The sequence below is a fragment of the Sturnira hondurensis genome, unplaced genomic scaffold (assembly GCF_014824575.4).
Source record: "Sturnira hondurensis isolate 20B ecotype Veracruz unplaced genomic scaffold, ASM1482457v3 Scaffold0015056, whole genome shotgun sequence".
In the NCBI taxonomy this organism is placed as follows: domain Eukaryota; kingdom Metazoa; phylum Chordata; class Mammalia; order Chiroptera; family Phyllostomidae; genus Sturnira; species Sturnira hondurensis.
The window spans coordinates 2,909,499-2,934,746 of NW_028087687.1; the positions used below are offsets into that span (position 1 = coordinate 2,909,499).

Genomic DNA, 25,248 nt, shown 5'->3' on the forward strand with positions numbered 1-25,248 from the left:
AAGGATATTAAATTTCTACGAACGTCTAGCCTCATGACAAGCTTAAATAGCTTTCAAAGCCTTACCTTACAAATTCAAACACATACAGTGATGAAAAATGTCACATCATTCAGGACATTAAATATTGTTAAATATTAACTATACATTAAGTATTCTGTGCATTGTATCTATGTGCATAAAAATAATATAACATTCTATGCATGAGAACCGGGCATTTCAGAAGAGTAGATGGCATTATGACATTTATGGCAGTGGAGAAGCCACTGGTCTCAGAAAGCAGCTGTATTTGTTAGTGAAAAGTAACTTAAGAAGCTCTAATGTCTTGCTATTCCAGGCCCTGTTGTGAATGGCCCATTTTCCTTGGTAATTCTTTGAATCAACATGGGGAATATATTTTAGAAATGTGCTTGTTTCTTATCTAAACATTGAATTTCTTTTCTTGGAATAGGTCATAAATACAAACCTTCATCTATTCTTTTAAGAGGGAGTGATTCTGAGAAACTTCGAACGTTGAACGCGCAGGCTCTTTCAGGTGAGCTCTGGGACAAGCGAACAGAACACTGCTTAGCAAACTCCAAAGCTTCACATTTCAATATAAACTCAAGATCATGAGGTCTGTGCTTATTTAAATTGGCCTTGTGTCTGCAAGAACGGAACGATGGGCACATGATATCTAGTTTAATATGTCTTATTCTCAGGGGACAGTTACAATCGAAACTGCCTCCTTAAATAATGGAAAGTTTGCTCAACTGGCAAGAAGAAATTCATGTGGCTAGGCAGAGTAGAAAACCCAATTAGGAGTAAGTCTCAGGTTTACTTTTAAATGAGACAAGATACCATTATTCCTCAGAGTTGCAAGAAGTAATTGCAGAGCGAGCATGGCTTTTGCTGGAGCCTTCACTAAGCAGAGGGTGTCACTGTGTAAAGACAACTTCTAATAGCCCCAATTAAAAAGTCCCCTGTCCTCTCCCAAGAAACAGGAATGGAGTGTCAGAATCCTAATGAGGGTAGGAAGGGGCTGCTGGCACAGATGCTGTGGTTCCATTTCCTCCTTCCAACTGTGAGGCCTCTTTCCGAATTTAAGCCATCGAATCATGTTAAAAAGACAGAGAGGGAGAATCTGACACAGCCCTTTGACAGCCCTTTGGGCTGCTCTTTATCAGGGAGAAATAATAGCCTTGAATCTTTGAAAGCCACAGAATTATGAGTGATATCACTACAGCTCCTCATGTACAGCCAGTGAGCAGACTTCTTTGTGCTCTGTGAGAAGTTACAGAAGGAAACTCCACGTCTGGAGTGTAAACTGTTTTCAAAAAGGCAAGGAAACTGAACAGACCTGGAGCACCATCTCCTTGCCTTCCGCTGAATCTGTAGCCATGCGGAGATTTGCGTGCCATTTCATTGGGTGCTATGCTCCTGAGACGCTTCCTAGCTATTTAAATTAGCCGGTACTCAGCCCCTTAGCTTGAAGAAAAATTGGATTGGATGCACCTAAAGAGCTCACTTTCATTTTTTAAAATATTGGGTTTCTATTTTCAGCATTAGCAGTAAAATTATTAACCTATGGTTAATCAGCCTTAGCTAAATAGTCATTGTATACCAGCTAAAGGCGGAGAAAGTTGATGGAAATTTTGGGTGCTCAGTGACAATTTGGTTTGGTTAATGAACTAAAAATCACAGGGTTGTTTCCAGTGGCAAAATTACTTTTTTTAATCCTCGTCTGAGGACATTTTTTCATTATTTTTAGAGAGAGAGAGAGAGGAAGAGGGAGAGAGAGATAAAAACACCAATTGGTTGCCTCCCATACGTGCCCCTGACTGGGAGTTGAACCCGCAAGCGTTTGGTGTATGGGATGCCACTCCAACTAACTAAGCCGGGGCTCAAAATTCATCTTCAAAGGGAGAGAACAGTGGTTCCCCTTGTGTCTCTTCTTATCCAGTACATGTGCCTGACATCCATACACCAGGAATGTTTTAACCGGCTCTGGAGGCCTTTTTTTGGTGGCCTTAGGGAATCCCAATCCTTTCTCTATTCAAGTCATAAATTTGAGCACTGCAGCCTTGTTGGAGAAAAAGTCAATAGTTCCCCTGTCAACATAGATAATCGAGGGAGTCACAAATTTAAAGTGCTGGCAATCCAAAAGACTAACCTTACACAATGTATTTATGAGCCTGTGATTTTCATTCACAAGGGAAACCTGCCTCAGCCACGCTTTCCCTTTAATAGCTCTCACCCCAAATCCTCTGGCTTCATTACCAGGCATAGAATATTAATGTTTAGAGCATGCCAACAGATGGTGGCCTGTTTTAAAACGAAGAGTCCTTTTGAGGGTCAGCATCCTAAAGGGGATAAAAAGCAGATTCTTTCTTGTTACTGATATCCCTTTAACCTAAATGCAATTTTTCCTCCTCCCATTATAAGTTGCTCTTTCTGAGAGAGAAATGGAGAAGAAATAATGTCTCCCTCGAGTGCTGTTTTTAAGGCCTCTCTTTGTAATGATGGATTAGAGGCAGTAGTGAGAATGGAAGGAAAAAATGTGCCAGCATGGTTCTCCGGAGAAGCAGTGACATGAGCTAAAAAAAATTGTAGTTCAAAGACAGCAGGGACTGTCGTCACATTCAGCAGAGCAGCCTGCCATCGACACTGGCTGCTCAGTCTGGAATATCTCTCTAGTTGTTCATGCTTTACAAAGTAGGCATTGTTACACACGCACACGCAGAGATATAGATAGGCTCGCACCCTCAAAAAGATGAGGGAGAAATAAGAAGAGGTCACCAAGACGCTGGCACCGCACAGTGCCTGGCACGTAGTGGGGGCCCAGCAGACACTGCTGGGAACAATGAGTCTTGCTGCTGTTGAAGAAGTCGTACAGTATCGACTCCCAAGCTTTCATACCTCCCTGAGATTTTCTTCCACGCTTTGAGGAGCACGGTGGCATACGTTACCTGTTTTGGCACTGATCTGTTTCCTATTTAATTCATTCGACTTTTATCTTCTGACGGGTGGCGATTCTGTCTTATGTGCCTTTGGGTGCTTGTCCCTGGCATAATATCAGGCATGTAGTAGTTCATGGACAATAAAAGCTTATTAAATCACACAAAACCTAAGGGGAAATGTGTATAGAGGAAAGAGCAGAGGAATAAGAAATGAGTCGCAGGGGTGGAAAAGGTGAAACAAATGGCCAAAGAGTGATCAGATGGAACATAAGTACTTCATTAAAGAACATATTACACACTTCAGAGAAATCATCAAAGAACGATGCCAAACACTGACCATCCTGAAGAAGAGATTTTAGGAATTGTACAAAAGCAGCTTTGACATGTATCCCCAGAAATGACACTTAATGAGTCGACTACACGGGAGACCAGGGCCAGAGAAAGAAGCAGTAGACGAGGATCCAAGTCACTGGATGCAAACAATGAGACCAACTTGGCTGCCTTGGCAGAAAGGAAACTTATTAGAAAATCAATATAGAACCCATAGAAGCAGCAGGAAGGTTAGAGACACAGAGCCTGGAAAGTAAAGAGGAGTCAAGAGAGGCCAGGCAGCCAAAAATACATCCAGAGTCACACCACTGGGATGATTTGGTGACAAAGCCTCTGATGGAGTCACCCTCACTCTACCAGGATTGCACGTCCCAAGGGAGAGTGTCTGACTGGCTGAGTGTAGGCCAGGGAGCCGAGAGTGGGAATATTGGCCCTCTGGCCACCTGCACACTTAGGGTCCCTCTCGGATAGCCACCGGCTGCACAGCCAATAAATAAATTCCTGCAACACCAGGTTCCTGGGATTAGAGCTTCCACTTCCTCCTGCTTCCTGGGTCAGTTGAGAGGGTCATTTCATCTCTCTTCTCTATGTCCATCAAAAACACTGACATTTTTAAAACTTGAAATTCTTCATTTTCAAATGGTCCACCAAAATCTATTGAACATGGACTACACACCAGGCATTATGCTCAGTGCTGATGACAGAGTGGCACCTGTTACGGCAAGCCCCTGCCTTCACAGAGCCGGCGCCACAGTTTAGGAGACTCTGGTTGCCTTAGGAGAAGGGAAACCAACTAAACAATAAAAACATCCATTTTTATTGTTAATAACCTTATTGCTAAAGAGGTCCATTAAGGACCTTCCATATGCACAGTGCTTCCACATGCATCATTTTATTTCATCTCATAAGAACCTCACATTTTTTCCTGATGAGAAAATGGAAGCTGCGAGAGTTTCGGTAACCGACCCACAGCCTGGTCCTAGCAGCGTTGGGGCTCAAATTCAGTTCTGCCCAATGCACGCACTTGCTAGCCCCTCCGTGTCAGCGGTGAACTGGGGGATTTACCTCTGCTGGTTCAAGTCAAGATCAAAGCCCTTCACGCACTTGAACATTTAACACTGGAAACGGAGATGAGGCATTTCCTCCATAAGGTTGTAGAAGCTTGTGTGAGAGGATGTGACTCATCCACAAAGGAACGTTTCAGCACCGGCTGAAATGCTTTTGGTCCTTAAGGTGGGTAAGTTTGGAGGGACAATGAAGGGAAGAAAATGGCATTTTATTGTGAAAGAGATTAGTAGAGGCCAAGAGTGGATGACTCAGTAATTTGTATTACTCCCCCAAACAAAACTAATGGCAATGTAAAATCACAGTTGGCAGCATGTTTACGGCCAGTATAATAAAGACTAAGCAGGTTTCAATTGCCTGCAGAAGACAAGATAAATGACTGGTGCCAGATGTCTAGCAAGCAAGCAAGATAACGTGGAAATTCAATTTTTACTTGCTGAACTATGATCTTTATGACTCTTAAAATACAGATTTGGGTTCATAAAACAGTAAAGGTTATAGCCATCTGCGTGGTTACAGAATAGATCAAAATGCAGAGGGTGACTCTACAAGCAGAAAGAAACTTGTAGGTCTGAAGAATCTGTAGGCAGAAGAGGGTGATTGCGCTTATGCGTTCATTGAATGCCTCTGTGTGACGGCCATTTATGTCAGGTATGAAGGAATCAATGATAAAGCCTGTGCAGATAAACCTTTTCTCCATCTGTGCACAGACTGTCCTCCCTGCCTGGCCCCCTGCCCCCCTCACCACCCCCTGCAAACCCCCCCTCCTCCTGCCCTGCCTTTGTCTAGTAAACTCCTGCCCTGGCTCAATGGACACATCCTTGGGGAATTCACCTTGGACCTCCCAGAGTAGACAGTTTTAGCATCACTGTCAATAGTAACAGATGGAACCTTGCACATAGTAGGGAGTTGGCACCTGGAATACTGGACATCTATTTTAAGCTACCATAATTGGCTCTGTCAGCCCTAAAAGGCTACCGGCTCTCTGGGGCTCACACAAAAGTGCCAATGTTTGTGGGATGGAAAGGTTAGGTGTACCGCAGGGTTCAAATTCTGCATTGCTCTAGCAACGAGAGAAATCATTGAGGCTGGAAGGTTTTCGAAGTCCCTTAGAGAACTGAACCACCAAACCTGAAAATCTCCCCATCTGTCTTGATCACAGTCACCTGTGGAGGTTAACTTCCATTCCTCAGTTTTGGAGGAGCTCTTCTGAGGAAACCAAGTCCTTTGTGGGTAACAGTTTAGACACTTCCTGCCACTGTCCCCACGAAGGGTCATGGCTGGATCCCCTAAAGTATGAAGGAGAGGAAGGACGCACGGAGGTCATCCTTTTCAGCCCTGGCTGTCCTTCCCCGGCGGCTGCTGAGCACATCCGCAGGCCCTCCTGCCCCCGGAGCAGACCCCTTCCGTGGGCTGAAAAAGATGCTGGTGAAAATACTGTTTTGCACTTTGTAAAGATTTTTATTGTCCAAAGTACACCAAATACACCTTTATTGCCTCACATTATTACCCTTACCTTTATTTTCCCCCAGAAGCAGCAAGGCGCCACACTAGCTTTGCTGACACCACAGGGAAATGGTCTCAGTGGTTTGCGCTGCGGAACTTTCACTCCGCAGGACTCGACTCGTAGGCGGGGAGGCCAGACCCTGCCGGCAGAGGCTGCCTGGAGCTGCGGCCCGCCGAGCAGCACAGGTGCCCCTACTCGGTCCAGTGCCTTCCTTCAGGCCTCTGACTCAGCCTCCCGCAGCGGCAGCACGCGGAGAAGGATCCATGGTGTAACTCCGCTCATGCCCATAGGCTCGTGAAACCAGAAGGCGAATGTATTAAATCACAGAGTAACACGTTTGAGAGGAGCTTTCTGACAGCAAGCACGCGTGTTCCCTCTCCTTAGAGAGAACCAGGTGGGAAGCCAGATCACAGCACACCTTGCTTTCGCATGTCTTAAATTGGCCTTTGCCAACGTAGCTGGAGGGGCCCTCCCCGCCCTCCGGTTTGCTGTAGCCTGATCTGCTCCCACGACACTTTTTAACACTTAGCAGGCTCTGGCCTGGGGAACCATCTCTGAAGATGACTCGGTGTGTTTCTGCTCTGGTTATGGGTTGATTTGATACATTGACTCTCAGAGGACAACCTTGTTTTCCTTATCCCCCAATTCCTAGGTGACACCCTAGTCGATTGCCTGTAGCGCTTCTACCTGCACCCTCTTATTAAGGAATATGAGGCACAAAGAGGTTAAATGACATTCAACCGTCTTTACTGAGGACCCATCACGTGTCACGCTCCCAGGTGGCTTCTGGGGAATAAAACCATGCATAACATACAATTTTTACACACACGGAGGCAGACAAATGAGCAATTACAGCAACATTGGATAAATTCGCTGTTGGGGAAGGAGTCGTCACAGAGGGTCACCTATGGTGTGGACACCTAACTTTACTGACCGCTTCTTGTTTTGTTTTTGCTATTTTAGTTTTCCAATGTAGTAACCAAGTAAAATATAGTTGAACAAAGAGATAAGAGGATAAAAAAGTTGATGAGGCCAATCCTTTAGCAGCCAAGAGAGCCCTGGTAGGAGGAGAAAGTTCCAAACGTGGCTTCCCTGTGGGAGACGGACCTTGTCTTTGACCCGAAAACCGTCAGGAACAAAGCAAAGAGAACATCTTGCGAGTTCCTGACGCTCTGTGGGAATCACAAATTACCTTGGAAGGGTGAATTGAGGTTAGATACCAGATGTCACAGCTATACAAAAAAAAAAAAAAAAAAAACCACTTGAAAAGGGATAGAAACCTCAAAGAAGAGAAAAGAAAAAGATTATCAGGGGCAACCTGGGCATTGTCATGGGCAGTCTGATTGGGGCTTTATTTGAGAACATAGGACATAGAGTGTTGTTTTTAATCAAAGTTTCTACTGCTGGAAACCCACTTTATTCACTGGATTCAGCCAGGTCAAAACTCCAACCGGGGTTCTTTTTAATGTGTTCAGGCTTTCCTGAAACTCCTAAAATAAGTCAACGAAATGTTTGGTTCAGAGATTTGACAAATTCATGATAAGATGTCTGGGGTATTTTAAAATATTTCTGACTGCTACTACTGCCTTAACTACTGTTGGTGAATGGATATTATTTGAAAGAAACTCTATTTCCCAGTGTAGAACAAAAAGAAAAATTCCACCTGTTTTAACTATTCTGAAGAAGTTATTGAAATGATGTATCTTACTTTTTTACATTTTTATCAATTTTTCAGAAGTTTTGCTATTAGCATTTAAGGTACATCTGACCTTGGATACCAGAAGAAATGAGAATAATGCCCCACTAGAGAGTTACCATGGACTAGTCATCATTTGACAGAAAATAACTTTCTGCAGTAAAATATGGTTACACCATGTTATAAAATATCAGCAAACCGAATGAATAAGCTAATGGTGAGCAATTTGGCTTTCCAACTAGAGGAGCTCTATTAATTTTTTCCAATAATTATTTAGTTTCAAGAATAGGCTCTTTTGATATTTTAACCTAATTGTGTAAACAATTATTTGCATGGTAAATTCATTCTGAAGCTTGATAGTCACCTCATTTCCATTCATGTTCAGGGCTTTGTATAAAAAGCAGAGATATTGGGGAAGCAAAAACCACATGTATTATGCATTATAGAACTCACGTTTCAATATAAAAACTAGAAAAGCAAGGCCCCCAAACCCCAGTGGGAATGGTATTCCACATTCCCAGTGGATTGCCATTATGCCATGGACTTGAAGTTTCATCTTCTACCTTGAAGTCAGCTGAAGGTAATATTAGAAGAATTTGATAGAGTCACATAGTCATAAGTAAAAAAGACACTAGAATTCACTGAATCTGTAACTTCACTTCTCAGTAAAATTGTCTTCTGAAATAAAGGACATCATTAATATTTTTCTTAAGGGCATATTTTAACAATATATGATAGAAAGACATATTTGCAGTCAGTTTCCAAACTAAAGTTCTTTTCTTGCTATTCGACATTGTACTTATTATTTTTTTTCCTCTACTTTGCTCCTTCTTAACTGTGCTTCAGGTCTTGTCCCCAGGAAGCAGGACCAGAGGAGGGGTGAAAGGAAAAGAAATAGAGCTGAGAGAATTGGGTTAAAGGTGTCAGAGTTGTCGGCAGGAAATTTAGTGAATGGTGAAAACTGCTGAAATCCTTTATAGGTGGAGGGCTTGGTAGAGAACCAAGAGATACTATAGTAGAAAATATTGTGCCCGGTTTTGCATTGCTATTGGATACTTATAGATTGAAACAGCTCTCCTTCTTTGATGGCAGGGACTATGCACAGGCTGCCCTTGCCTCAGGTCAAAGAAGTGCTTTCCCCAATCCCAGAGCTTGAAGTTCTTTCCCTGGTGCATCAGCAGGAGCAGTGCATGCGGTGAGTGACCATTCGGCTTTGTTGATGATTCAACTTTATTCATTACAACAAACGTGAAGAGATCCAGGGAAGTCAAGTATTCTTCAAACCCATGTTTCTCTCTGAGAGTAGAAATTGAAAATGATGAACTTTCAAATTCAGCTCATATGAATGAGATGACATGAGATAAAATTACTTTTTTCTCCCAGGTGAGAGGAGGACCAGTGAACTGGTCTGTTAGTCTGTTAACGTGTACGCCAGAGCTATTAGTGCATCCCTTGGCACTGTGTCCTGGGGTTGAGTCGTAATTTCAGCAGGCCAACCATCGTTTCAGATGGAGCAAGAGAAAAAAGAGCATGTAAATTCATAAGGCAGAACTACCCGTTGACCTCACTGTCTTCTTAGATGTAATGGAGGTTCTATTACATAACATAGGATTGGAAAGAACCCTTAATCAGTGACTTGAGGGAGATTTTTGGTGTTCTTGTAAGACATAGTTTTGATAAATGGTTTTTAAATGGTTTTCCACTGATTCTTTTCAGGTAATACTTAGCAAAAGTGTTATGTGATTAATATTTGCCTTTTTTCCCCCCTCTTAATCTTCAGAAGATCCTTCTGAAGTCCTCCGGACAACTTGGACCAAGCCCTTTTGAAAAATACCCATAATTTTATTTTGGGAATGAGTTAACTGGTAAACACATGAGTCCAGCTGAGGATGCATGACAGGAAATAGCAGGGTCGCCAACTGGTTAGCAAAAACAAACTCGAGAGCACTCACTGGACCCATGAGATCAAAGCAATGGGAGTGTTTTCCCTGGAGGCCACTATGAGCCATGGAAACAAGCTGATGAAATCCATGGAAATAGCAAAAGAACGCTCGTTCTCCTTGTCTGTCCATCTTCAGGCAGCTTACAATGGCTCCAAGATTTTGATTTTGAGGAACCAACAACAGGGTCAAGCATGAAACTTTTTTCTCTCCTTGGCTCACAGCGCAGATTCTGGTTTGATGGCTTTTCCTGGGCAGATGGACTGTTTCTCTTTGGCGAGCTACTTGAAAGGGCCTGGGGTGTTTGTTTCTACATTTGTTTGGGTTTATAAATCTGGCCTCCTTTCGGCACTGAGAATGTTAAAAACTATCAACGCTACTAAAATAAAATGAATTTAAGTGAACTATTAAGTGGAACTTCGATATTTAAATTGAATAGCAAAATGTGTGCTCTGATTCTTTTGGCTTTCATGTTTTTACACTATCATTGATATCAGGAATGGTTATAGTTTTCCTTATAAGAAAAACACATATATATGAGAGGGCAGTTCTTATTGAAAAGTATAAAAATACCTTCTCAGAGCTAAAGTAGAATTTAACCTCCTATCCTCATTATTTGGTTACAATTGCTTAGCTGAATAGATTCCCAGACTTGGGAATTCTGCTAGTCTCACTTTTTCTTGTCTGCATGTCCCTGATTAATGGGTGAGTCAGGCTCAGGTCTGGAATATTCAGCAGGAGCGTAGGGGTGTTGCATTCCACGAGGTGTGGATACTATACAATTTCCAAGAAGCCAAGCTCTTGTGTTTTTGCACATCCCCTATTCTGCTCAGACAAATGACTTGGAAATCAGTGGGAACTTGGCTTACCAAAGGCATAAATTAAGCTTCAAGTTCTGCTAAATTGTGTGAGTTTTCTGGAAGCTAATTTCACTTACTTATTAAAATAATAGACTTTAACAGATATTATGAAGCATTCAAAGATATAATTAGCCTGCTCTCTGCCCACAGAGTTTATAGTCTGGTAGGGGAGACGAAACATGCATACCACTAGTTACAATACCAGACGCAATTGAGTACGATAAGTGTGTCATTTGCAGGCTCCATGCTTCCTGCCGAGAGTTCACAGGCCTATAATACCTATTAAGGTCTATTTCCTTCTCTGTCTACATGGTTCTTAATAATCTCCAGCTATTGGTGCTATTCTGATGGGTGGTGATTTTAGGGGGAGTGGAAGTCCTTACATTTAAGAAGTCTAAATAAGGTATGCCATTGGATTACCTAGAGGTAGGACAACCAAAAAATACATTAAAAAAATTCCTGTGAACTAGCAATCCCATACTTCAGTAAAGACAGGACGGTGAAGAAACTTCCATGAGGTGAAGGACAAGATGAAGTATGCAAGTTTGAACAGGGGGAAAACAGAACATTTTGGCAAAAATATGACACATCATAAAATCTTCTGGAAGAGTTCATGTTTTCCACCTCCTGAGAGTTAAGGCTGTTACCAGAAGAAAACATGGAGATAATACTGCTGCTTACTAGAAGAATGTCATTTTGCGGGTTATTAGTTAGGATACTTTCACCTTCAAATAACAGCAGGCCCTAGTCAAAATGTCTTAAATAACGAGAAGATTTATTATCTTACCTAACAGAAGTTCTGGGTAGTGTTTCCAGGGTTAGTTAATTCAAGAATTCACATCATCAATCATCCAGTTTCTTTCCTCTCTTCTCTGCCATCTTCAGCTGCTGTCTTCAGGCTTCCCATAGGGATTCCAAGAAGCGATTGTGTGAAATGTTAGTATTGCATCATCAATAATCATCGCATCCTATATTACAATGTCCTTTTTAAAGAGTAAAGAAACTTTTACAGGAAGTCCCCTATCCCTCACCCAGCAGATTTTTCCTCACATTAGAGCATCTAGAATTGGATCACAGATTTGCCCTTAAACCAGTCAGTGATGGAGGGGATGGGACCCTGAGGACGTGAAGGGTCAAGATTTTCTTGGTTCTTGAGGAGGAGAGAGGGACTGACCATCAGAACACAACCAGAGCTCTATCAACATGGAGGAAGGGTACTGGGTGTCTCTGTGAATCCTCCTCCTCAAGTGCAAGTTGATGTGCAGAGAGAAACTTGCTAAAGACAAAACATGGGCTTGCTTTCTCCTCAGGATGATCTCTTCAGGTGTGCTGAGGCTGTTCTTCAAGCAGCGTCATTGCCCATCCTATTGTAATGGTGTCCACCATGTTGTCTTGGGGCCATTATCTCCCTCCAAAGAGACATTTCTTCAGATGTAATTAGCCTGTCTATTTTCACATAGAAAAGTCATACCACACACCAGTGTGTGGTATCACAAAGGTGGGCACATTGGCAGTAAAGAGCTTCATATCGGTCATTACCATTCTCTCGTAACCCTACACAAATGCCCCCTTCGGGAATTACCTCTCACCCATTGAAGGACATCTTGGTGGGACTGTACATCAAGGTTTCTTGCCCACCAGCAGAGGAGTGGCACGTGACCTGACCTAGGTCCATTCGACCCTCTCTTTTTGATTTACAGGTGCAGTGACAGGAAGGTGGGAAAAATGAGTGGAGCACATTCATTCCAGCAGCAGAGATGAGTGGTTTCTGCTTTCAGATGTCCCGATAGACTCACCCTCTGGCCACCACTCTGCCTTGGTTTTGAGCCTGTTCCTCTGGCCTTCCACTTGGTTCTGTGAGCTATCATTAATATCTTTGTAAAAAGATCTTTTTCCTGCTTAAGTTTCTGAGCTGGTTTCTGTTGCCTGCTGGATAAAAAATTTATTATAATTCATAAAGTCACAGGATGTCTCAGCTGTAAGAAACTTTACAGATCATCGGGCTGCACTCCATTTTATAGCCAAGGAAACCGAAGCCCCAGGGGTTGAGAGTTTTACCCAGGATCACACCACAGAGTTGGTCAGTGACAGAACTTTGAATAAGACAAGGTCTCCGGGGCCCACGGTAGTGCAGTCTGCTTTTTATTTTAATCCCTGTTTAGTATAAACCACAGTCTCTGCGTCCATCTTTTCCCATCCCCACCCACTGCAAATCTCAATAGAGAGTAGTGACTTAAAACCTTCATTTTTTAATTCCAAACTGACTATTTTGTTTTGTGCAGTTTAAAAACTTGTTTCACAGATTGTCCTTTCAGACATTTGGCATCTGGCAAAGCCAGGCACCACTTTATATCCTTATATGGAGTCCTGATTCTTTCCAGCTATCTTTAAGTGTTTGGAAAGGACGTGGCGTGCTCTAGGGAAACATATGGGCTGGGGTTCTGACAGTGATTATTTACCGCTTCTAGCTGTGTGCATGTGGGGGGAACCTCCATGGCTCACACTAAAAGATATCGGTGCTCTATTTTTTTGGTTGCTGTGGGGCAGTCGTAGCTCATACAACCACTGCCAAAATAGCCCAGGGTTGGAGTAGAGGGGGTTAATGATAATACAGTCATAGCTCAGCACTCGTCGGCTTCAGAACTGGTCAAACCTTGTACTTGTTGCATTTTGACAAGAAAAAGAATGTTTCATCACTCACTGCTTGCCTGGTACTGGTTGGTTTCGGCACCCTTTGTGTGTTCTGGAATGCATTAACCATGAGTACCAAGGTACCACTGTAGTACTAATTATGTGCCAGCCACTGTTTTAAGCACTTAGCGGTATAGTTTATTTTTACAACACTGGTAGATAAGTACTATTATCACCATCCCGATTTACAGGGGAGGAAATTAAGGCGGAGAAAACTTAAGTAACTTGCTCCAAGTCACGCAGCTTTTAAGTGGCAGAGTTGAGATTTCAACCCAGGTGGTTTGGTTTCTAAGTCCATACTCTTAACCTTCTGTTGCTTCTTCATCACAGAAACGCTCTCTATGGAGGTACAGGTATATTACTACCACTACTTCTAATATCACTTTAGGAATAGAATGATTGTCCCCAATGCCAATAAATGGCTTTTCACGATCACTTCTAACAGCAGTTCTGTATTATGACTCTCGTGCCCCAGCGATGGTCGGAGGGTGGATACCTACAAACAACGATCTACCGCAAGTCCCCTACATCACTGCTTCTCGTCTTTTGGACGAGTAGCGATAAAGATACTATAGTAACAAAGTATCCATAAAGACTCAATTATTTGAGGGTTGTAAGAATTGCACAGAATGAAGCTTGTTGCCCTGGATGCTCAAAAAATAGGATCAATATGTAATTGTTCCACAGACCATTTAAAAGACTTTAATTCTTTTAACTCATGTCCAGATCCCATGTGGTGAAAGATATTCGTTCCAATCTAACTACACCCAAATATTGATGAGGAAAGGCTGTAAACTGAGCACCCAAAGAGTCCCTTTCTGCCTAGTAGGTTCAAGGCACATTTTTCTACTTGAAATTAGCTAAAGGGAGACAGTAAATCATTTCTATTCCCATCCTATTTGGCAAACAGACCGTATAGGCTTTATTTTTAAGCAATTTATCATAACAAATTTCCACTATGTCAAAACAAAGTAACCGTGCTCAATGATTACATCATGGTAAGATTTGTTTTAGTATATCATTCTTTATCTAGAGTGAAAATTGAGTAGGAAAAAAAGTATTTAAAAATTGTCTATTTTATTACAGCTGTGTAAGTAATAGACTAATACTAGAAAGCCCTCCATTATTCAGTAATTTTTAATAGAATAATTAGACCAATGTGAGCAAAAGGAGTTCTTTCAATGGCACATTTTAGTGGCAGAAATCTCATCAGAGGTGGAGACCGCCTAGGCCATGTCCTTAGGCCTTGGCTGCTGTGGCGGGTGGTCAGTGGTGGGGGGGCAGCAGGGAGGAGAGAGGAGGTCATTCTGTCCTCTCCTGGGAACCAGTTGTGTGGGCCCTGGGAATGGAGGCCTCCCTCCCCCTGGGACCTGGTTGGCCCATCTGTGCCCCAGACAAGTGTGTCAGAGACTCCGTCTTTCCTTCCTGCCTAATGCACTGTCACGGCAGCCAAGCAGTGCTTGGCCTCCCTTACCCTCTCAGCAACCAGACTTGGTTTATCAGCAGGGTTTTTTTTTTTTTTTTTGTGAAATCTAATTGTGGTTCATTATCTGTTAAAACCTTAGATGGGCTCCCTTTTGATTATTAACATATTGTTGAAATGGAGGTCTTTTACTTATCCTTTCATTTGCTGATGTGACACTCACCTTATGCCAGGCGGAGTCCTGTAGCAGAGACAGGCTACTCTGGGAAGGCCTAGGCTGGGTCTTCGCTCCCGAGAAACTGGTTTTATCCAACTGTGAATTCCCAGACAGGTGCTTCATATAGAAATAACCCAAGAAGTGTTTGTGGACTCAATGAATGTTGCTGAGGGAGCCCAGGTGATGGGCACCTGAGTCAAGGGGGGAGACAAGTGAAGAAAGACTTCCTGTCCAGGTGGAAGGAACACATACAGAAAAGGGGACCTTAATTCAAGATCTATGTGTCCTCCAAAACACACGCACACAGGGTGTCTCCTGACATGCAGGAGACAGAAGTAGGCTCTCTTTGCCAATAGTGATAACTATGCTCTTCTCTCTTCCAAGGACTTGCAGTAATTAATAGGTAAGAAATAAACCTTGTTCAGCTTGAGAATGCCAGCATTCTACAGGGGAAAAGTGACAATACTGTGATCTATTGTGATATTTTTCCACACTATATAATTTGAGCTTGTAACATTAACCAATGAAAGATTAAGCAGTCCAGCCTTAAAGGCTGCTGCACAACTGAAAGAATGATTTATTTGCAGAAGGTTCTGGAATAGAGGAGAAATCCAGACTGCATTCAGAGGGACACCGCTGTAGGTGGCTATACATCAATGCTCCAGGATCAGGCTTCCCTGTTCAAGCCAGAGAAAATCGGCACCTTAAATCCCCCTTTGAGGGAGTTCCAAAGCACAGTTGCAAAGTGAAAGGTTTGGAAAATTCCTATAGGGTTTTAAAAAGTTTACTAACGGTTAAACACACTTCCCAGGAAAATCCTTTTTCCCTTTCCAAGTATCCCCTAAATACCAGTTTTTGAATTGCTGTAGTAAAAGAAAGTTGAGACACTGGAGGACTGTTGAAATTTTGTTTCTTTTGGGGAGTTATACAATAGCTATTTTTAAAAAAACAAGGATGAATTTCACTAAGGCACAATTTTATTTTGTGGTAAAGTTACTATACAGTAAGTCCTCACTTAACCTTGTCAACAGGTTCTGTAACTTCAAGCAAAATGAGGTATGATGAAAACAGTTTTATCATAGTCTAATTGATATTAGCAAGAGTTAAGTTCTATGACATTTCGTCAACATTGTAACAACATGGCACTGAATCTAGCAACATTATTTGAAGAGCTGCTGTACTGATTTTAGGAATATTTGGTCTATGACATCACCAATACTGTTGAATCCTTGGATTCATACTGGTCAGTCCTTCATGGGCTCCAATAAGAGCATGATGGTGGCTGCATAAGTTAAATTCCCACCACATAGAGATGATGGGGAACACAGTGCAAGGGGCAACCCACAAGGATTTCTGTGGGGTTTACCCGTGAGCTGATGAGGAATTGATGAAGGCACCTGAATTGATGGGAGAAATTGATAAAGGTGCCTGAGAAAGTAGGCTGGGACCAGACTGTAAAGGACCTTGTTTGGGGATTTCCCTAAATGCTCGGCCCACCAACAAAGAGGAATAACTGTATCTGAGCTCACAAAGTCTATGCCGACACTACCATTCTGGGCAATCAGAAGGGACCTGGGATGGTGCTGATACCAGGTTTCTAGTGCAGGGGAGGAAAACTAACCTACCCTCCTGAGTTCTTAAGTGAGACCCCTGTAATACAAGTTTAACAAGAGAAAAACAAATGGAAGTTTATTAACAAGTAACCTCTTGGGGGGATAACCTGGGAAAAATGAGTAACTCAAAGAGGTGGCTTAGAATTCAGGCATAAATACTATCTTCATAGGCAAAAAGGTGGGGATGCAGATGCCTTGGGGGAGAGTAGATGATTTTTAGGAAAGAAATGGGCCCTTAGAAGAACAGATGGGAGTGTAATAGACTGTGACAAAGTCTGTCTGGGTGTGGTGTCCACTCCCAGTCTCCTTTCCTGCGAGAAGAGTCCATCTCTCTGGCTGAGAAAACTCCCAGGGAGGAGGTCAATGACAACTGAGTTTCATTTAGGGATCTGTGTTTAGATGCATGGGAAGTTCAGGGAAGGCCTCTCTTCGTGTTTGCTGGTTTTCAAGTGCCTACCACTCACACCAAGCAACATACCAAAGTAGCATATTTGGGGGGGGGGTGCATGTCCTAAACTCCTACACTCATAGGGTATTGGGCAGCATATTCTGCTCCCTTCCAGCATCTATTACACTAGTTCACAGGAAGGAAGTGAAGAAAACAAAACAAGAATGAGGCAATAGGGNGGAGAGTAGATGATTTTTAGGAAAGAAATGGGCCCTTAGAAGAACAGATGGGAGTGTAATAGACTGTGACAAAGTCTGTCTGGGTGTGGTGTCCACTCCCAGTCTCCTTTCCTGCGAGAAGAGTCCATCTCTCTGGCTGAGAAAACTCCCAGGGAGGAGGTCAATGACAACTGAGTTCCATTTAGGGATCTGTCTTTAGATGCATGGGAAGTTCAGGGAAGGCCTCTCTTCGTGTTTGCTGGTTTTCAAGTGCCTACCGCTCACACCAAGCAACATACCAAAGTAGCATATTTGGGGGGGGGGTGCATGTCCTAAACTCCTACACTCATAGGGCAGCATATTCTGCTCCCTTCCAGCATCTATTACACTAGTTCACAGGAAGAAAGTGAAGAAAACAAAACAAGAATGAGGCAATAGGGTGGAGAAAGATATACAACGAGGAGGTAATTGATAGCACTAGGAAGCTGATTGGGTGTTGAGGATGAAGAAAAGCCACAGCCTAGGGTGGGAGTGAGGCTTCTGGCAGAAGTAACACTGTGCATCCAACTAAGACAGAGAATGTAAGAGGAGAGGGGGAATCATGAATTCAGTTTGGACACGTTCAGAGTAAGGTTAGAGGGAGACTCAAATACTGAGATATAGGTGTCTGGTAGGAAGTTGACTCTATGGCTGAGATTCTGGAGTGCTGTCAGGAATTTGGGTGTCATCAGCATATACGTGGGTGGCTGCAGAAACCATGGATATACCTGGTAGATTTCTTTGCTCAAACTGATTTATACAATTTTGGATGAGAGACATGCAAAGTGAACTTCATACTGAGCACAGGTTTCTTTGGCAAAGTGCACAACAGTTACATGTTTGTGGACTGATTGGATGGATATATGGATGGATGGGTGGATGGATGATTGAGTGAATGAAGAGTTCATAAAAATGTATAGATATTCTCTTTCACTTTATGTCGTGATTTGTTTCAGTATTAGCTCTGGAAAGGAAAAAAATATATGACTACCTCCAAGAAGCCAAAAGACAACACCTGGATATCTGTCCAAATCAATGAGCCTTTCATTTTTTAAAAGCCAGCTAATTTCAGAGCCTCTGAGGAGTCGTGTATTATTCTCATCAGGTCGTGGTGCCCCGGCAGGGACTGACCAAGTGGTGCCTCTGCAGCAAACACAGATGGAGATGACCAGCTGAGTGACAGGCTGGGTACTGTTCGACAAGCAAACATGTTATTTTAAATATGACTTTTGTTGAATAAACACGTCTTTACATTCCTTGACAGAGAACAAATGCTTTTAAAAGAGAGAAACATAGAGTACCAGATACTGGCATGTAACACCTATGTCTTACATAGGTGGTGATATTTCAGTCCCAGCACTGTAGACTACACCAAGCCTCTAAATAATCAATCATACCTCCATCGGGACATACAGGGCACATTGGAAACAAGTTTCCTGTTACCACTGATGAATGATTTTTACTTGTCCAGGGAAAGGTGTTTTTGACCCTTCACGAGTCATTGAGGAAATTCTTAAAATGCACAGGTGTGGCCCCAAATGGCTCAAATGTTTTTGCACTGCAGGCACCAAGTGATTTGGGCAATGCCAAGTAAACCACAAATCCACATCGTAGCTCAGAAATGTCATTGGGACTCAGATTCATTATCTGCTGAGACTTTTTTTTGCTTTTCATTTATTGCCCTCCTTTGAGTGACATGAAGCTGTAGGCGTAGAGCAGAAACCTCAGTTCATTCGACCTTGACACATTTTTCGTGTCTACATTTTTGCCATAAATTTGGAGACAGAGAGACAGAAATTGCAAATGCAGGTATTAAAATCCCCTTGTGCTCCATTTGTCAAGATGAGCAGATTGTAAACTGCCTCTTGCAAATATGATGTGCACCAAGCTAACAACGCTGAACCACAGCCTATTCATCTGTGTGGTATTTCCCTCCAGAAGTTTCTGAAATTGCGTCTTTGTTATTGTATACCCCAGAGCTGTTCAGGGTTAGTCAGAAGGTCAGAGAGACTATCTGGCCAACAGAGTTGGGGTCCTCTTCCAATGAGAGAGAAACGGCAAGTTTTCCTGTTTACATCACTGCATCAGTCTTTACAAACCACGCATTTGAAATGCTCGGTTTGGGCTTTTCTGAGGAAAGCCAGAAGAGATTTGTAGTCATTGGAATTGTTTTAGAACCTTATAGGAACATTGATGACAAAGAAATCCAAATCACTTTGATTCTCGTTCCAACTCTGGCTCTTTTATAGAAAAATGATCTGTGTGTTTTCACTTTAAGTCTCTCGCAGGGTCCTATCTTCTTATTTCCCTGATCAGAAGCAATTTTCTTTGGCTTCTTGTGTTAACGTTTAACATTTCAAGGGTCACTTATTAATATTTTCATTATAAAAATATCTAAATATTGCAAACAACACTGGAGTGCCCTTCAGTTGGTATGTCAAATTCTGACATTCACTCCCTCTCTTTCTGCCCTGCTCGAAAGCACTGTTAACGGTTCTGTGTGTGTTTGTCCAGGTCTTCTTCAATTGGGGGAGTGTGCATGCATGACTGGGTGCACATGTAGTGTATTTGTGTGTGTGCATATGTTATTTTAGATAAATATACTACAAGTACCATACTGTAGCTTTCTATTTACAATCAATGATACATCTTGGGCTCTGTTAGTACAGAGATCTCCTCTTACTCCACAACAGACTGATTTCTCCCTCTTTCTCTCTTCCCCCACCTCTCTCTCTCTCCTTCCTTTCTCTCTTAAAAAAAAAAGCTCGTGCTCTACACAGGTAGTAGAGGGTTAAGGATTTTCAGGAAGGGTAGTGATACACAAATGGGCTTCCCTGGCACCAGGCAGGGGGGTGGGAGGAGGAAATGAAGCTATTTTAGGAGCAGCACGAAGGCACCTGTGAGACGAGGAGAGGGGATGCTGTGTTGAGGATGACCAGGAAGCTGCTTGGTGCAAGTGTCTGTGAAGCGGTGGAGAGGCCTGTGGTGAGAACAGCCCACGGGCCCAATAACCTCGCATGGCTTCCTTCTGTGTCTCTTTAGCTCCCAGCTTGTTCTTAGTTTCATGGCAACAACCAAAGCTGACGACCAAATCTTTCAGCTATAAATCCACCTCGCCACATAAAAAGAGCTAAACATACAAGTATTCAGATGTCTCCAAAAATAACACGACAAATTCCTCTTTCATTACAAGACTGTATCAATGTTTAAAATGCTAGCTAGTCAGGTCACATGGACCTGGGTTTGAATCCTGCCTTTGTTTCACTAGTTTCATAACATTAGGTGAGTTATATAATCTCTCTGGGTCTCAATGTTTTTCTTGTAATAATATCTACCAGAGCATGTAATTATGGAAATGAAATGGAATAAAACATATAGATCATTCAGCAGAGTGCCCAGCACATGGTAAATACATACTAATTATTATTATTTAGGTTTTTTGGATGGAATGTTTTCTGGTGAGATAAATGGAGAAAGGACAATATAAGTTACATAGAAAGAAGAGGAAGAAGGGACATGGAAAAGAGAGACAGGACTTTACAAGCAGACCCTGGAAGAGAGGCACTTAATGACTGTTGGAAAAAAAAAAATCCTGAGAGAGAAAAAGGATAAAGATGGCAGGGATTCAAAGGCAGAGGCTGGGCTTTGCTCTCTGCCAAGGTTTCATCCATCTGGCCTTGGCTTCTGCGCTGGTTTTCCCCTCCAAGTGGCAGCTCTGGAAGCCTGGTGCTGCAAGGCAGGTGGGGGTGACATGGCATCTCTGAGTCACCCTGAACTTCGGTGCTCTGGGAAGGCATGCAAGAAGCGTCCTTGTTCTGCTTTTGCAGTAAGGCATTCCTGGGAGACTGATAGCGGACACGGGCCTGTCGAGTGAGTCGGCCTACCACCGGTAGGCCTAATCCTGTTTCTTTTTGGCTGACAGCTCATGCAGAGAAAAACACTCTTGGATCCAGACAAGGTAAATGTAGCTTAAGTCCCACCGCAAAATCCCAACCTTGCATAATCAGCCTCTCTTCCCAGTCTACAGTGATCCAAGAGGCCAGAGATACCAGAAACGCAATCAACACCTTTCTCACCGTTGGACTGTAATAATGTAATCATTGCTGAAGGCGGAGTGCTCCGAGGGTGGAATAAGTCAGATTATTTGGGGGGGAAAATAAATAAATAAAAAGAACAGAATGATGTCTTTCTTCAGTTTTGTTTATTTGCAGATATTGAATGGAGCGCCTATTATAGATGAGCATGTAGAAAAGGAACATAAACCTGAATAAATAGTAAGATTCCTAGGAAAATGAAACAAACGGTTAACAAAGGTTTCTTTTTTTTTCTTTTGTCTGAACCCACTCCTACGGTTTTTCCCATTCTAATCAACTACAAAAACTGGGCAAAATTACAGTTCTCGGAGGAATTTTCAGGATGATTCCTTCTGATGTGCCTTTACAAACACGAGGATTTAAGAACCAAGTTGGAGCTGGATCTGAATACAAAAATGTAGGGCACGCTTGACAGGAAGATCAAAGGGCAATTTTTACATTACAAAAATTACCTTAACCCTGAAGTGTAATTGCTTTTATAAAATTAAATAGAGATTGAAGTCATGTATTATGATCCACCCCATCTGTTCCACACACACACACACACACACACACACACACGTACATAAAGTGTGTACACATTTATTTGTTTAGGGGAGGAGAGAAATATGTTTATTTTACGTGTTTGCTAAATTATTTCCCTAAGACACATTACGTTTTGGACTTCTGGGATGACTGTCATTGGAGTCTGCCTGCTTTTGTTTCTACCTGAAGTGAGCATGGCTGCCTGTGTCAAAGGTGACTTTCCCGACAGGCGAGCAACTGGAGCAGCTGACTTCTACAAAGACAGAAATGCTCATTTCTGGGTTCCGATATCTACCCAGTACTCAGCACTTTCCTTCAGGCTGCCTGAGGCCGGGGCTTCTTTCATTTCCTGGGAAGGCAGCTCAGGTCCCTGGTTCCTAGAGTTGGAATAAGGAACACAGCTCAGTCCTGCGACTGCCTCCAGCTACTCACACCACTCATTGAACCATGCACTTGAAGTGCAGCCCAGTGTGAGACCCAGGGAAAAGAGAGACATCTGTTCTCAGGAGGAGAGGCTGTTTAAGACCCCTGCTTTCAGAATTGGGCCTCGATCTTGCCCTTTAGCAGCATGCGTATCAATACCCCAAAGGAATTTTCCTTGGACGCATTTTTGCTTTGGGTTTGAAACAGGCTTTTGATGCTTTTTATTTAATAAGGCACAGGCACAGAACTACATTCATTATTTAGACTAGAACTTATTTTGCACTTGATGGAAGAAAAATCTGGCACGCTTGTTCAGGGTAATTGCACAGAGTGAAATGAACCCAATTTATATACAGGATTATTAAGGAATAGAAAGCTTTCAAAGTAAGCCTGCTAAATCATTCAACCAGTAACTGACTGACATTTTGCCCAGATTGGGATCCTGTGCTTTGCCAGCTTTTAAAGCAAAGCAAAGAAGCAATTATTTAAAGTGATGGTGAAAACACGGTACTGAAAGGGAGAGATCCTGGAGGGTGGCTATGCAGTGGCTGAGTATTCTCTTTTAGTTCACAGACCATGAGGCTAGCCTCTGGGAATCATCTCTCAGCGCATATCTCTACCTGGCAACGTTCAATATTCAATTAAAACACATGAAAATGCAATGTAAATGATGTCACCCACTTCTAAAAGAATAATTATCTCATTCTTCTACAGGTCTCTATTTTATTTTATGATTAAAGATTTGGAATGCACTAAATGGGTGCAGTTAGGGTTAAAAGTCTAGTTCTGGAAACCCAGCTTCTTTGAAATGATTTGTTTCTTTGGCATTTCCAGTGAATGTCTATAAATCTACCCGATGCTAAAAAAATCTGATGTGAAGAAATTGTGTAAGTTCTTTCCTCTCTGCTCCACACAAAAAAGTCTAAACTTTCTGAAGAGGTAGAACATTTTCATCAGTTAATTTCTTCTAGATTTAGTAACAGGAACATTTCAGGCAATCATAAAGCAAGTAAAAAAATCTTTAATTGATTCCTTGAATAGTGTTTTTCCAGATTGTAAATCAATTGTTTTTGATGTTTTCTACCTGGCCATTGCAGGATTCACATCAGTGAAAGACACAACATAGACAAAGGAATGCCTCCTGGCACAGAGGCAGTCGACTCCTCAGGGGAATAAAAGCAAATGCAAAGGGGGGGTTTCCCACGCTCGGGAAAGTATAGGCTTTGTTTGCCCTAAAGAGAGCCCCTGGGCAGGACGTCTTGCAACTGCCTGTAGGGGCAGCTGAAAGAAAAACATGAGAGGGCACCCTACCCAGGACAGGCATGTGGCCTTCAGGAAGAGAAGTGTCCATGGGGAACGCCTCTCCTGGCTGCAGGCGCTTCTGCGCAGCCCTTCCTGGATCAATATACCAGTCAGGCAGCCCACACACCAGCATTTTCTGCCCCTTGGCAGCAGTGATGATGTTTGCTACTGGTGAGAATGACCTGTGCATTCATAAAACAGCCTGACTCAGCTACAGTAGATTTTAAAATGCAGTCCTAGGAGTCAACTCCGTCGAAACCCCTTTGATTTTCTATTTGAACACTTCCAAGATTCGTAATTGTGCTATCACATATTTATGGTCATAAGGAGTCAGTTTTAAAATAAATCCTCTGTCGTACCCCCTTTCATATATATATTTTTATACTGCATACAAAGTTTGGGATAAAAGAGTTCTGAAAGGGTGGGAAAACACAATAAATTGAAGAGTAGATGTTTTTAAAACCATAAATGTATATTGTTCTTCAAGTTTTTTAAGGTTTAGAAAATTTATTTGTATTTTAATGCAGTTGAAGAATTATTATAAACCCTCATTCAGAATACTTGTTTTTAGTGGACTGAGATCATATTCTTCTATTGTGAGCGTACAGTAGGAGCTCAATAAATGCTTGTTTCAAGAAGGAATGGCTCTAAAGAGATGCTTATGTTTCCCTTTAACTATTATAGCTAAATCTATAAGTAGTGTTATCTTTGTCCATGACATTTATGTAACAAAACTAAGTTCAGTATAGGAGGTGACTTAAAGTAATACTTTAAGAATAGAAAATTTAAAGGTGGAAATTTAAAGGATTAAAAAAAAGTCTAAGGTTTGCCCAAGAATCCCCAAGTATAGCATGCTTGACCAGGAAAATGGCAGTGAGTATTTGTGAATGAATTTCAGATTAAAGAAAATTATCAATACAAAGCTGTGTACACTTAAATTAACACCAAGAAAACACAATTACTTGTAAAATAACCATATACACTAAGAGAAGTGATCTTCTCTTTAAACTTGCATTCTCAATACTGTCTGTGCAAAATTGCTTGTAGTGTCCTCAAATGGGTGTCTGTGGCCAGATACGTGGAAGACAACACCTTCGATGATACACATATCAAATCAACGTGGCCTGCTGTTTCCTCTAACTGGACGGGGTCTGGCCAGCTTATGGCTGTGCTTCTGAACAACTGGTCTGGATGTGTGAAACCTGCAGAACTGGCAGCAGCAGCTGGAAAGCGTCCTGGATGTATGTCGTGCTATTGCTGCCCTGAGAGGGAACAGACAGAGGGTTCAAGGGGTGTTTTCATAGTTCAGTTCTGACAAACCTTCTGATTTGACAATGTTCCCTCACCAAGCCCCACAATATTTTATAGCATTTTCCTTGTAACATTGGTGGCTTAAAGCAATGTAAACACATCCCTTGAGATGGAATGTGTTTAACTCTTAATGAACCATACTAAGACAGAGAAGAATTCACTCAAAGTGAGGCAAGCCATTTCCATAAACTTTGAGGACACATCAATGTGTTATTTATGACCCAATATGTCTAGTCTTCACTGTCCCCTTCCCAGATAACTATCCCCACTGTCTTGAAATAACACAAAGCACAGTATGAAGAGGGCTCTAGTTTGCCCTAACTTATAGATGAGTGAGTGAGAACTGTCTGAATAAAGCTACCTGAAAATACTGTGCATTATGTGTGGCAAACCTTGAACCCTAGCGTCCTCCCATGAGCGTTGCTGTCTCTACTTTGTTTGGATATCTGATGTCGCCAGGCAGGTTCTGGGGTGCTCCAACACACAGCAGCGTTAGCGGGAGAGGCCATTCAAAGTTTCAGGCAACTAAAGGATGAGGCAGTTCCACTGGGAGAGTGAATAAGTACTCAGCCTCATATTCTCCATGACTGACACAGTAAATTAATCTGCTGATGCCTTCTGGGTGGCCAGGGGAGAGACTTCCTTGTTCCATATTCTGCCTCTGATTGCT

At 42.3% G+C, this 25,248-nt stretch overlaps 2 protein-coding genes across 5 annotated transcripts in view; one reads left to right on the forward strand and one right to left on the reverse strand.

The window, feature by feature from the left end:
* Positions 1 to 9,884, forward strand: part of TMEM156 (transmembrane protein 156) — a 28,229-nt gene extending 18,345 nt beyond the window's left edge. Inside the window, exons 5-7 of the mRNA XM_037064329.1 lie at positions 449 to 532; positions 8,627 to 8,729; positions 9,315 to 9,884. Coding sequence (XP_036920224.1) covers positions 449 to 532; positions 8,627 to 8,729; positions 9,315 to 9,327 — 200 coding nt within the window. The 3' untranslated portion in view covers positions 9,328 to 9,884. The remainder of the gene's footprint in view (positions 1 to 448; positions 533 to 8,626; positions 8,730 to 9,314) is intronic.
* A 12,278-nt stretch (positions 9,885 to 22,162) lies between these two features.
* Positions 22,163 to 25,248, reverse strand: part of FAM114A1 (family with sequence similarity 114 member A1) — a 55,961-nt gene continuing 52,875 nt past the window's right edge. For all 4 annotated transcript variants that reach the window (XM_037064332.1, XM_037064330.1, XM_037064331.1 and 1 more), the window contains one exon: positions 22,163 to 24,529. In XM_037064332.1, coding sequence (XP_036920227.1) covers positions 24,428 to 24,529 — 102 coding nt within the window. In that variant the 3' untranslated portion in view covers positions 22,163 to 24,427. The remainder of the gene's footprint in view (positions 24,530 to 25,248) is intronic.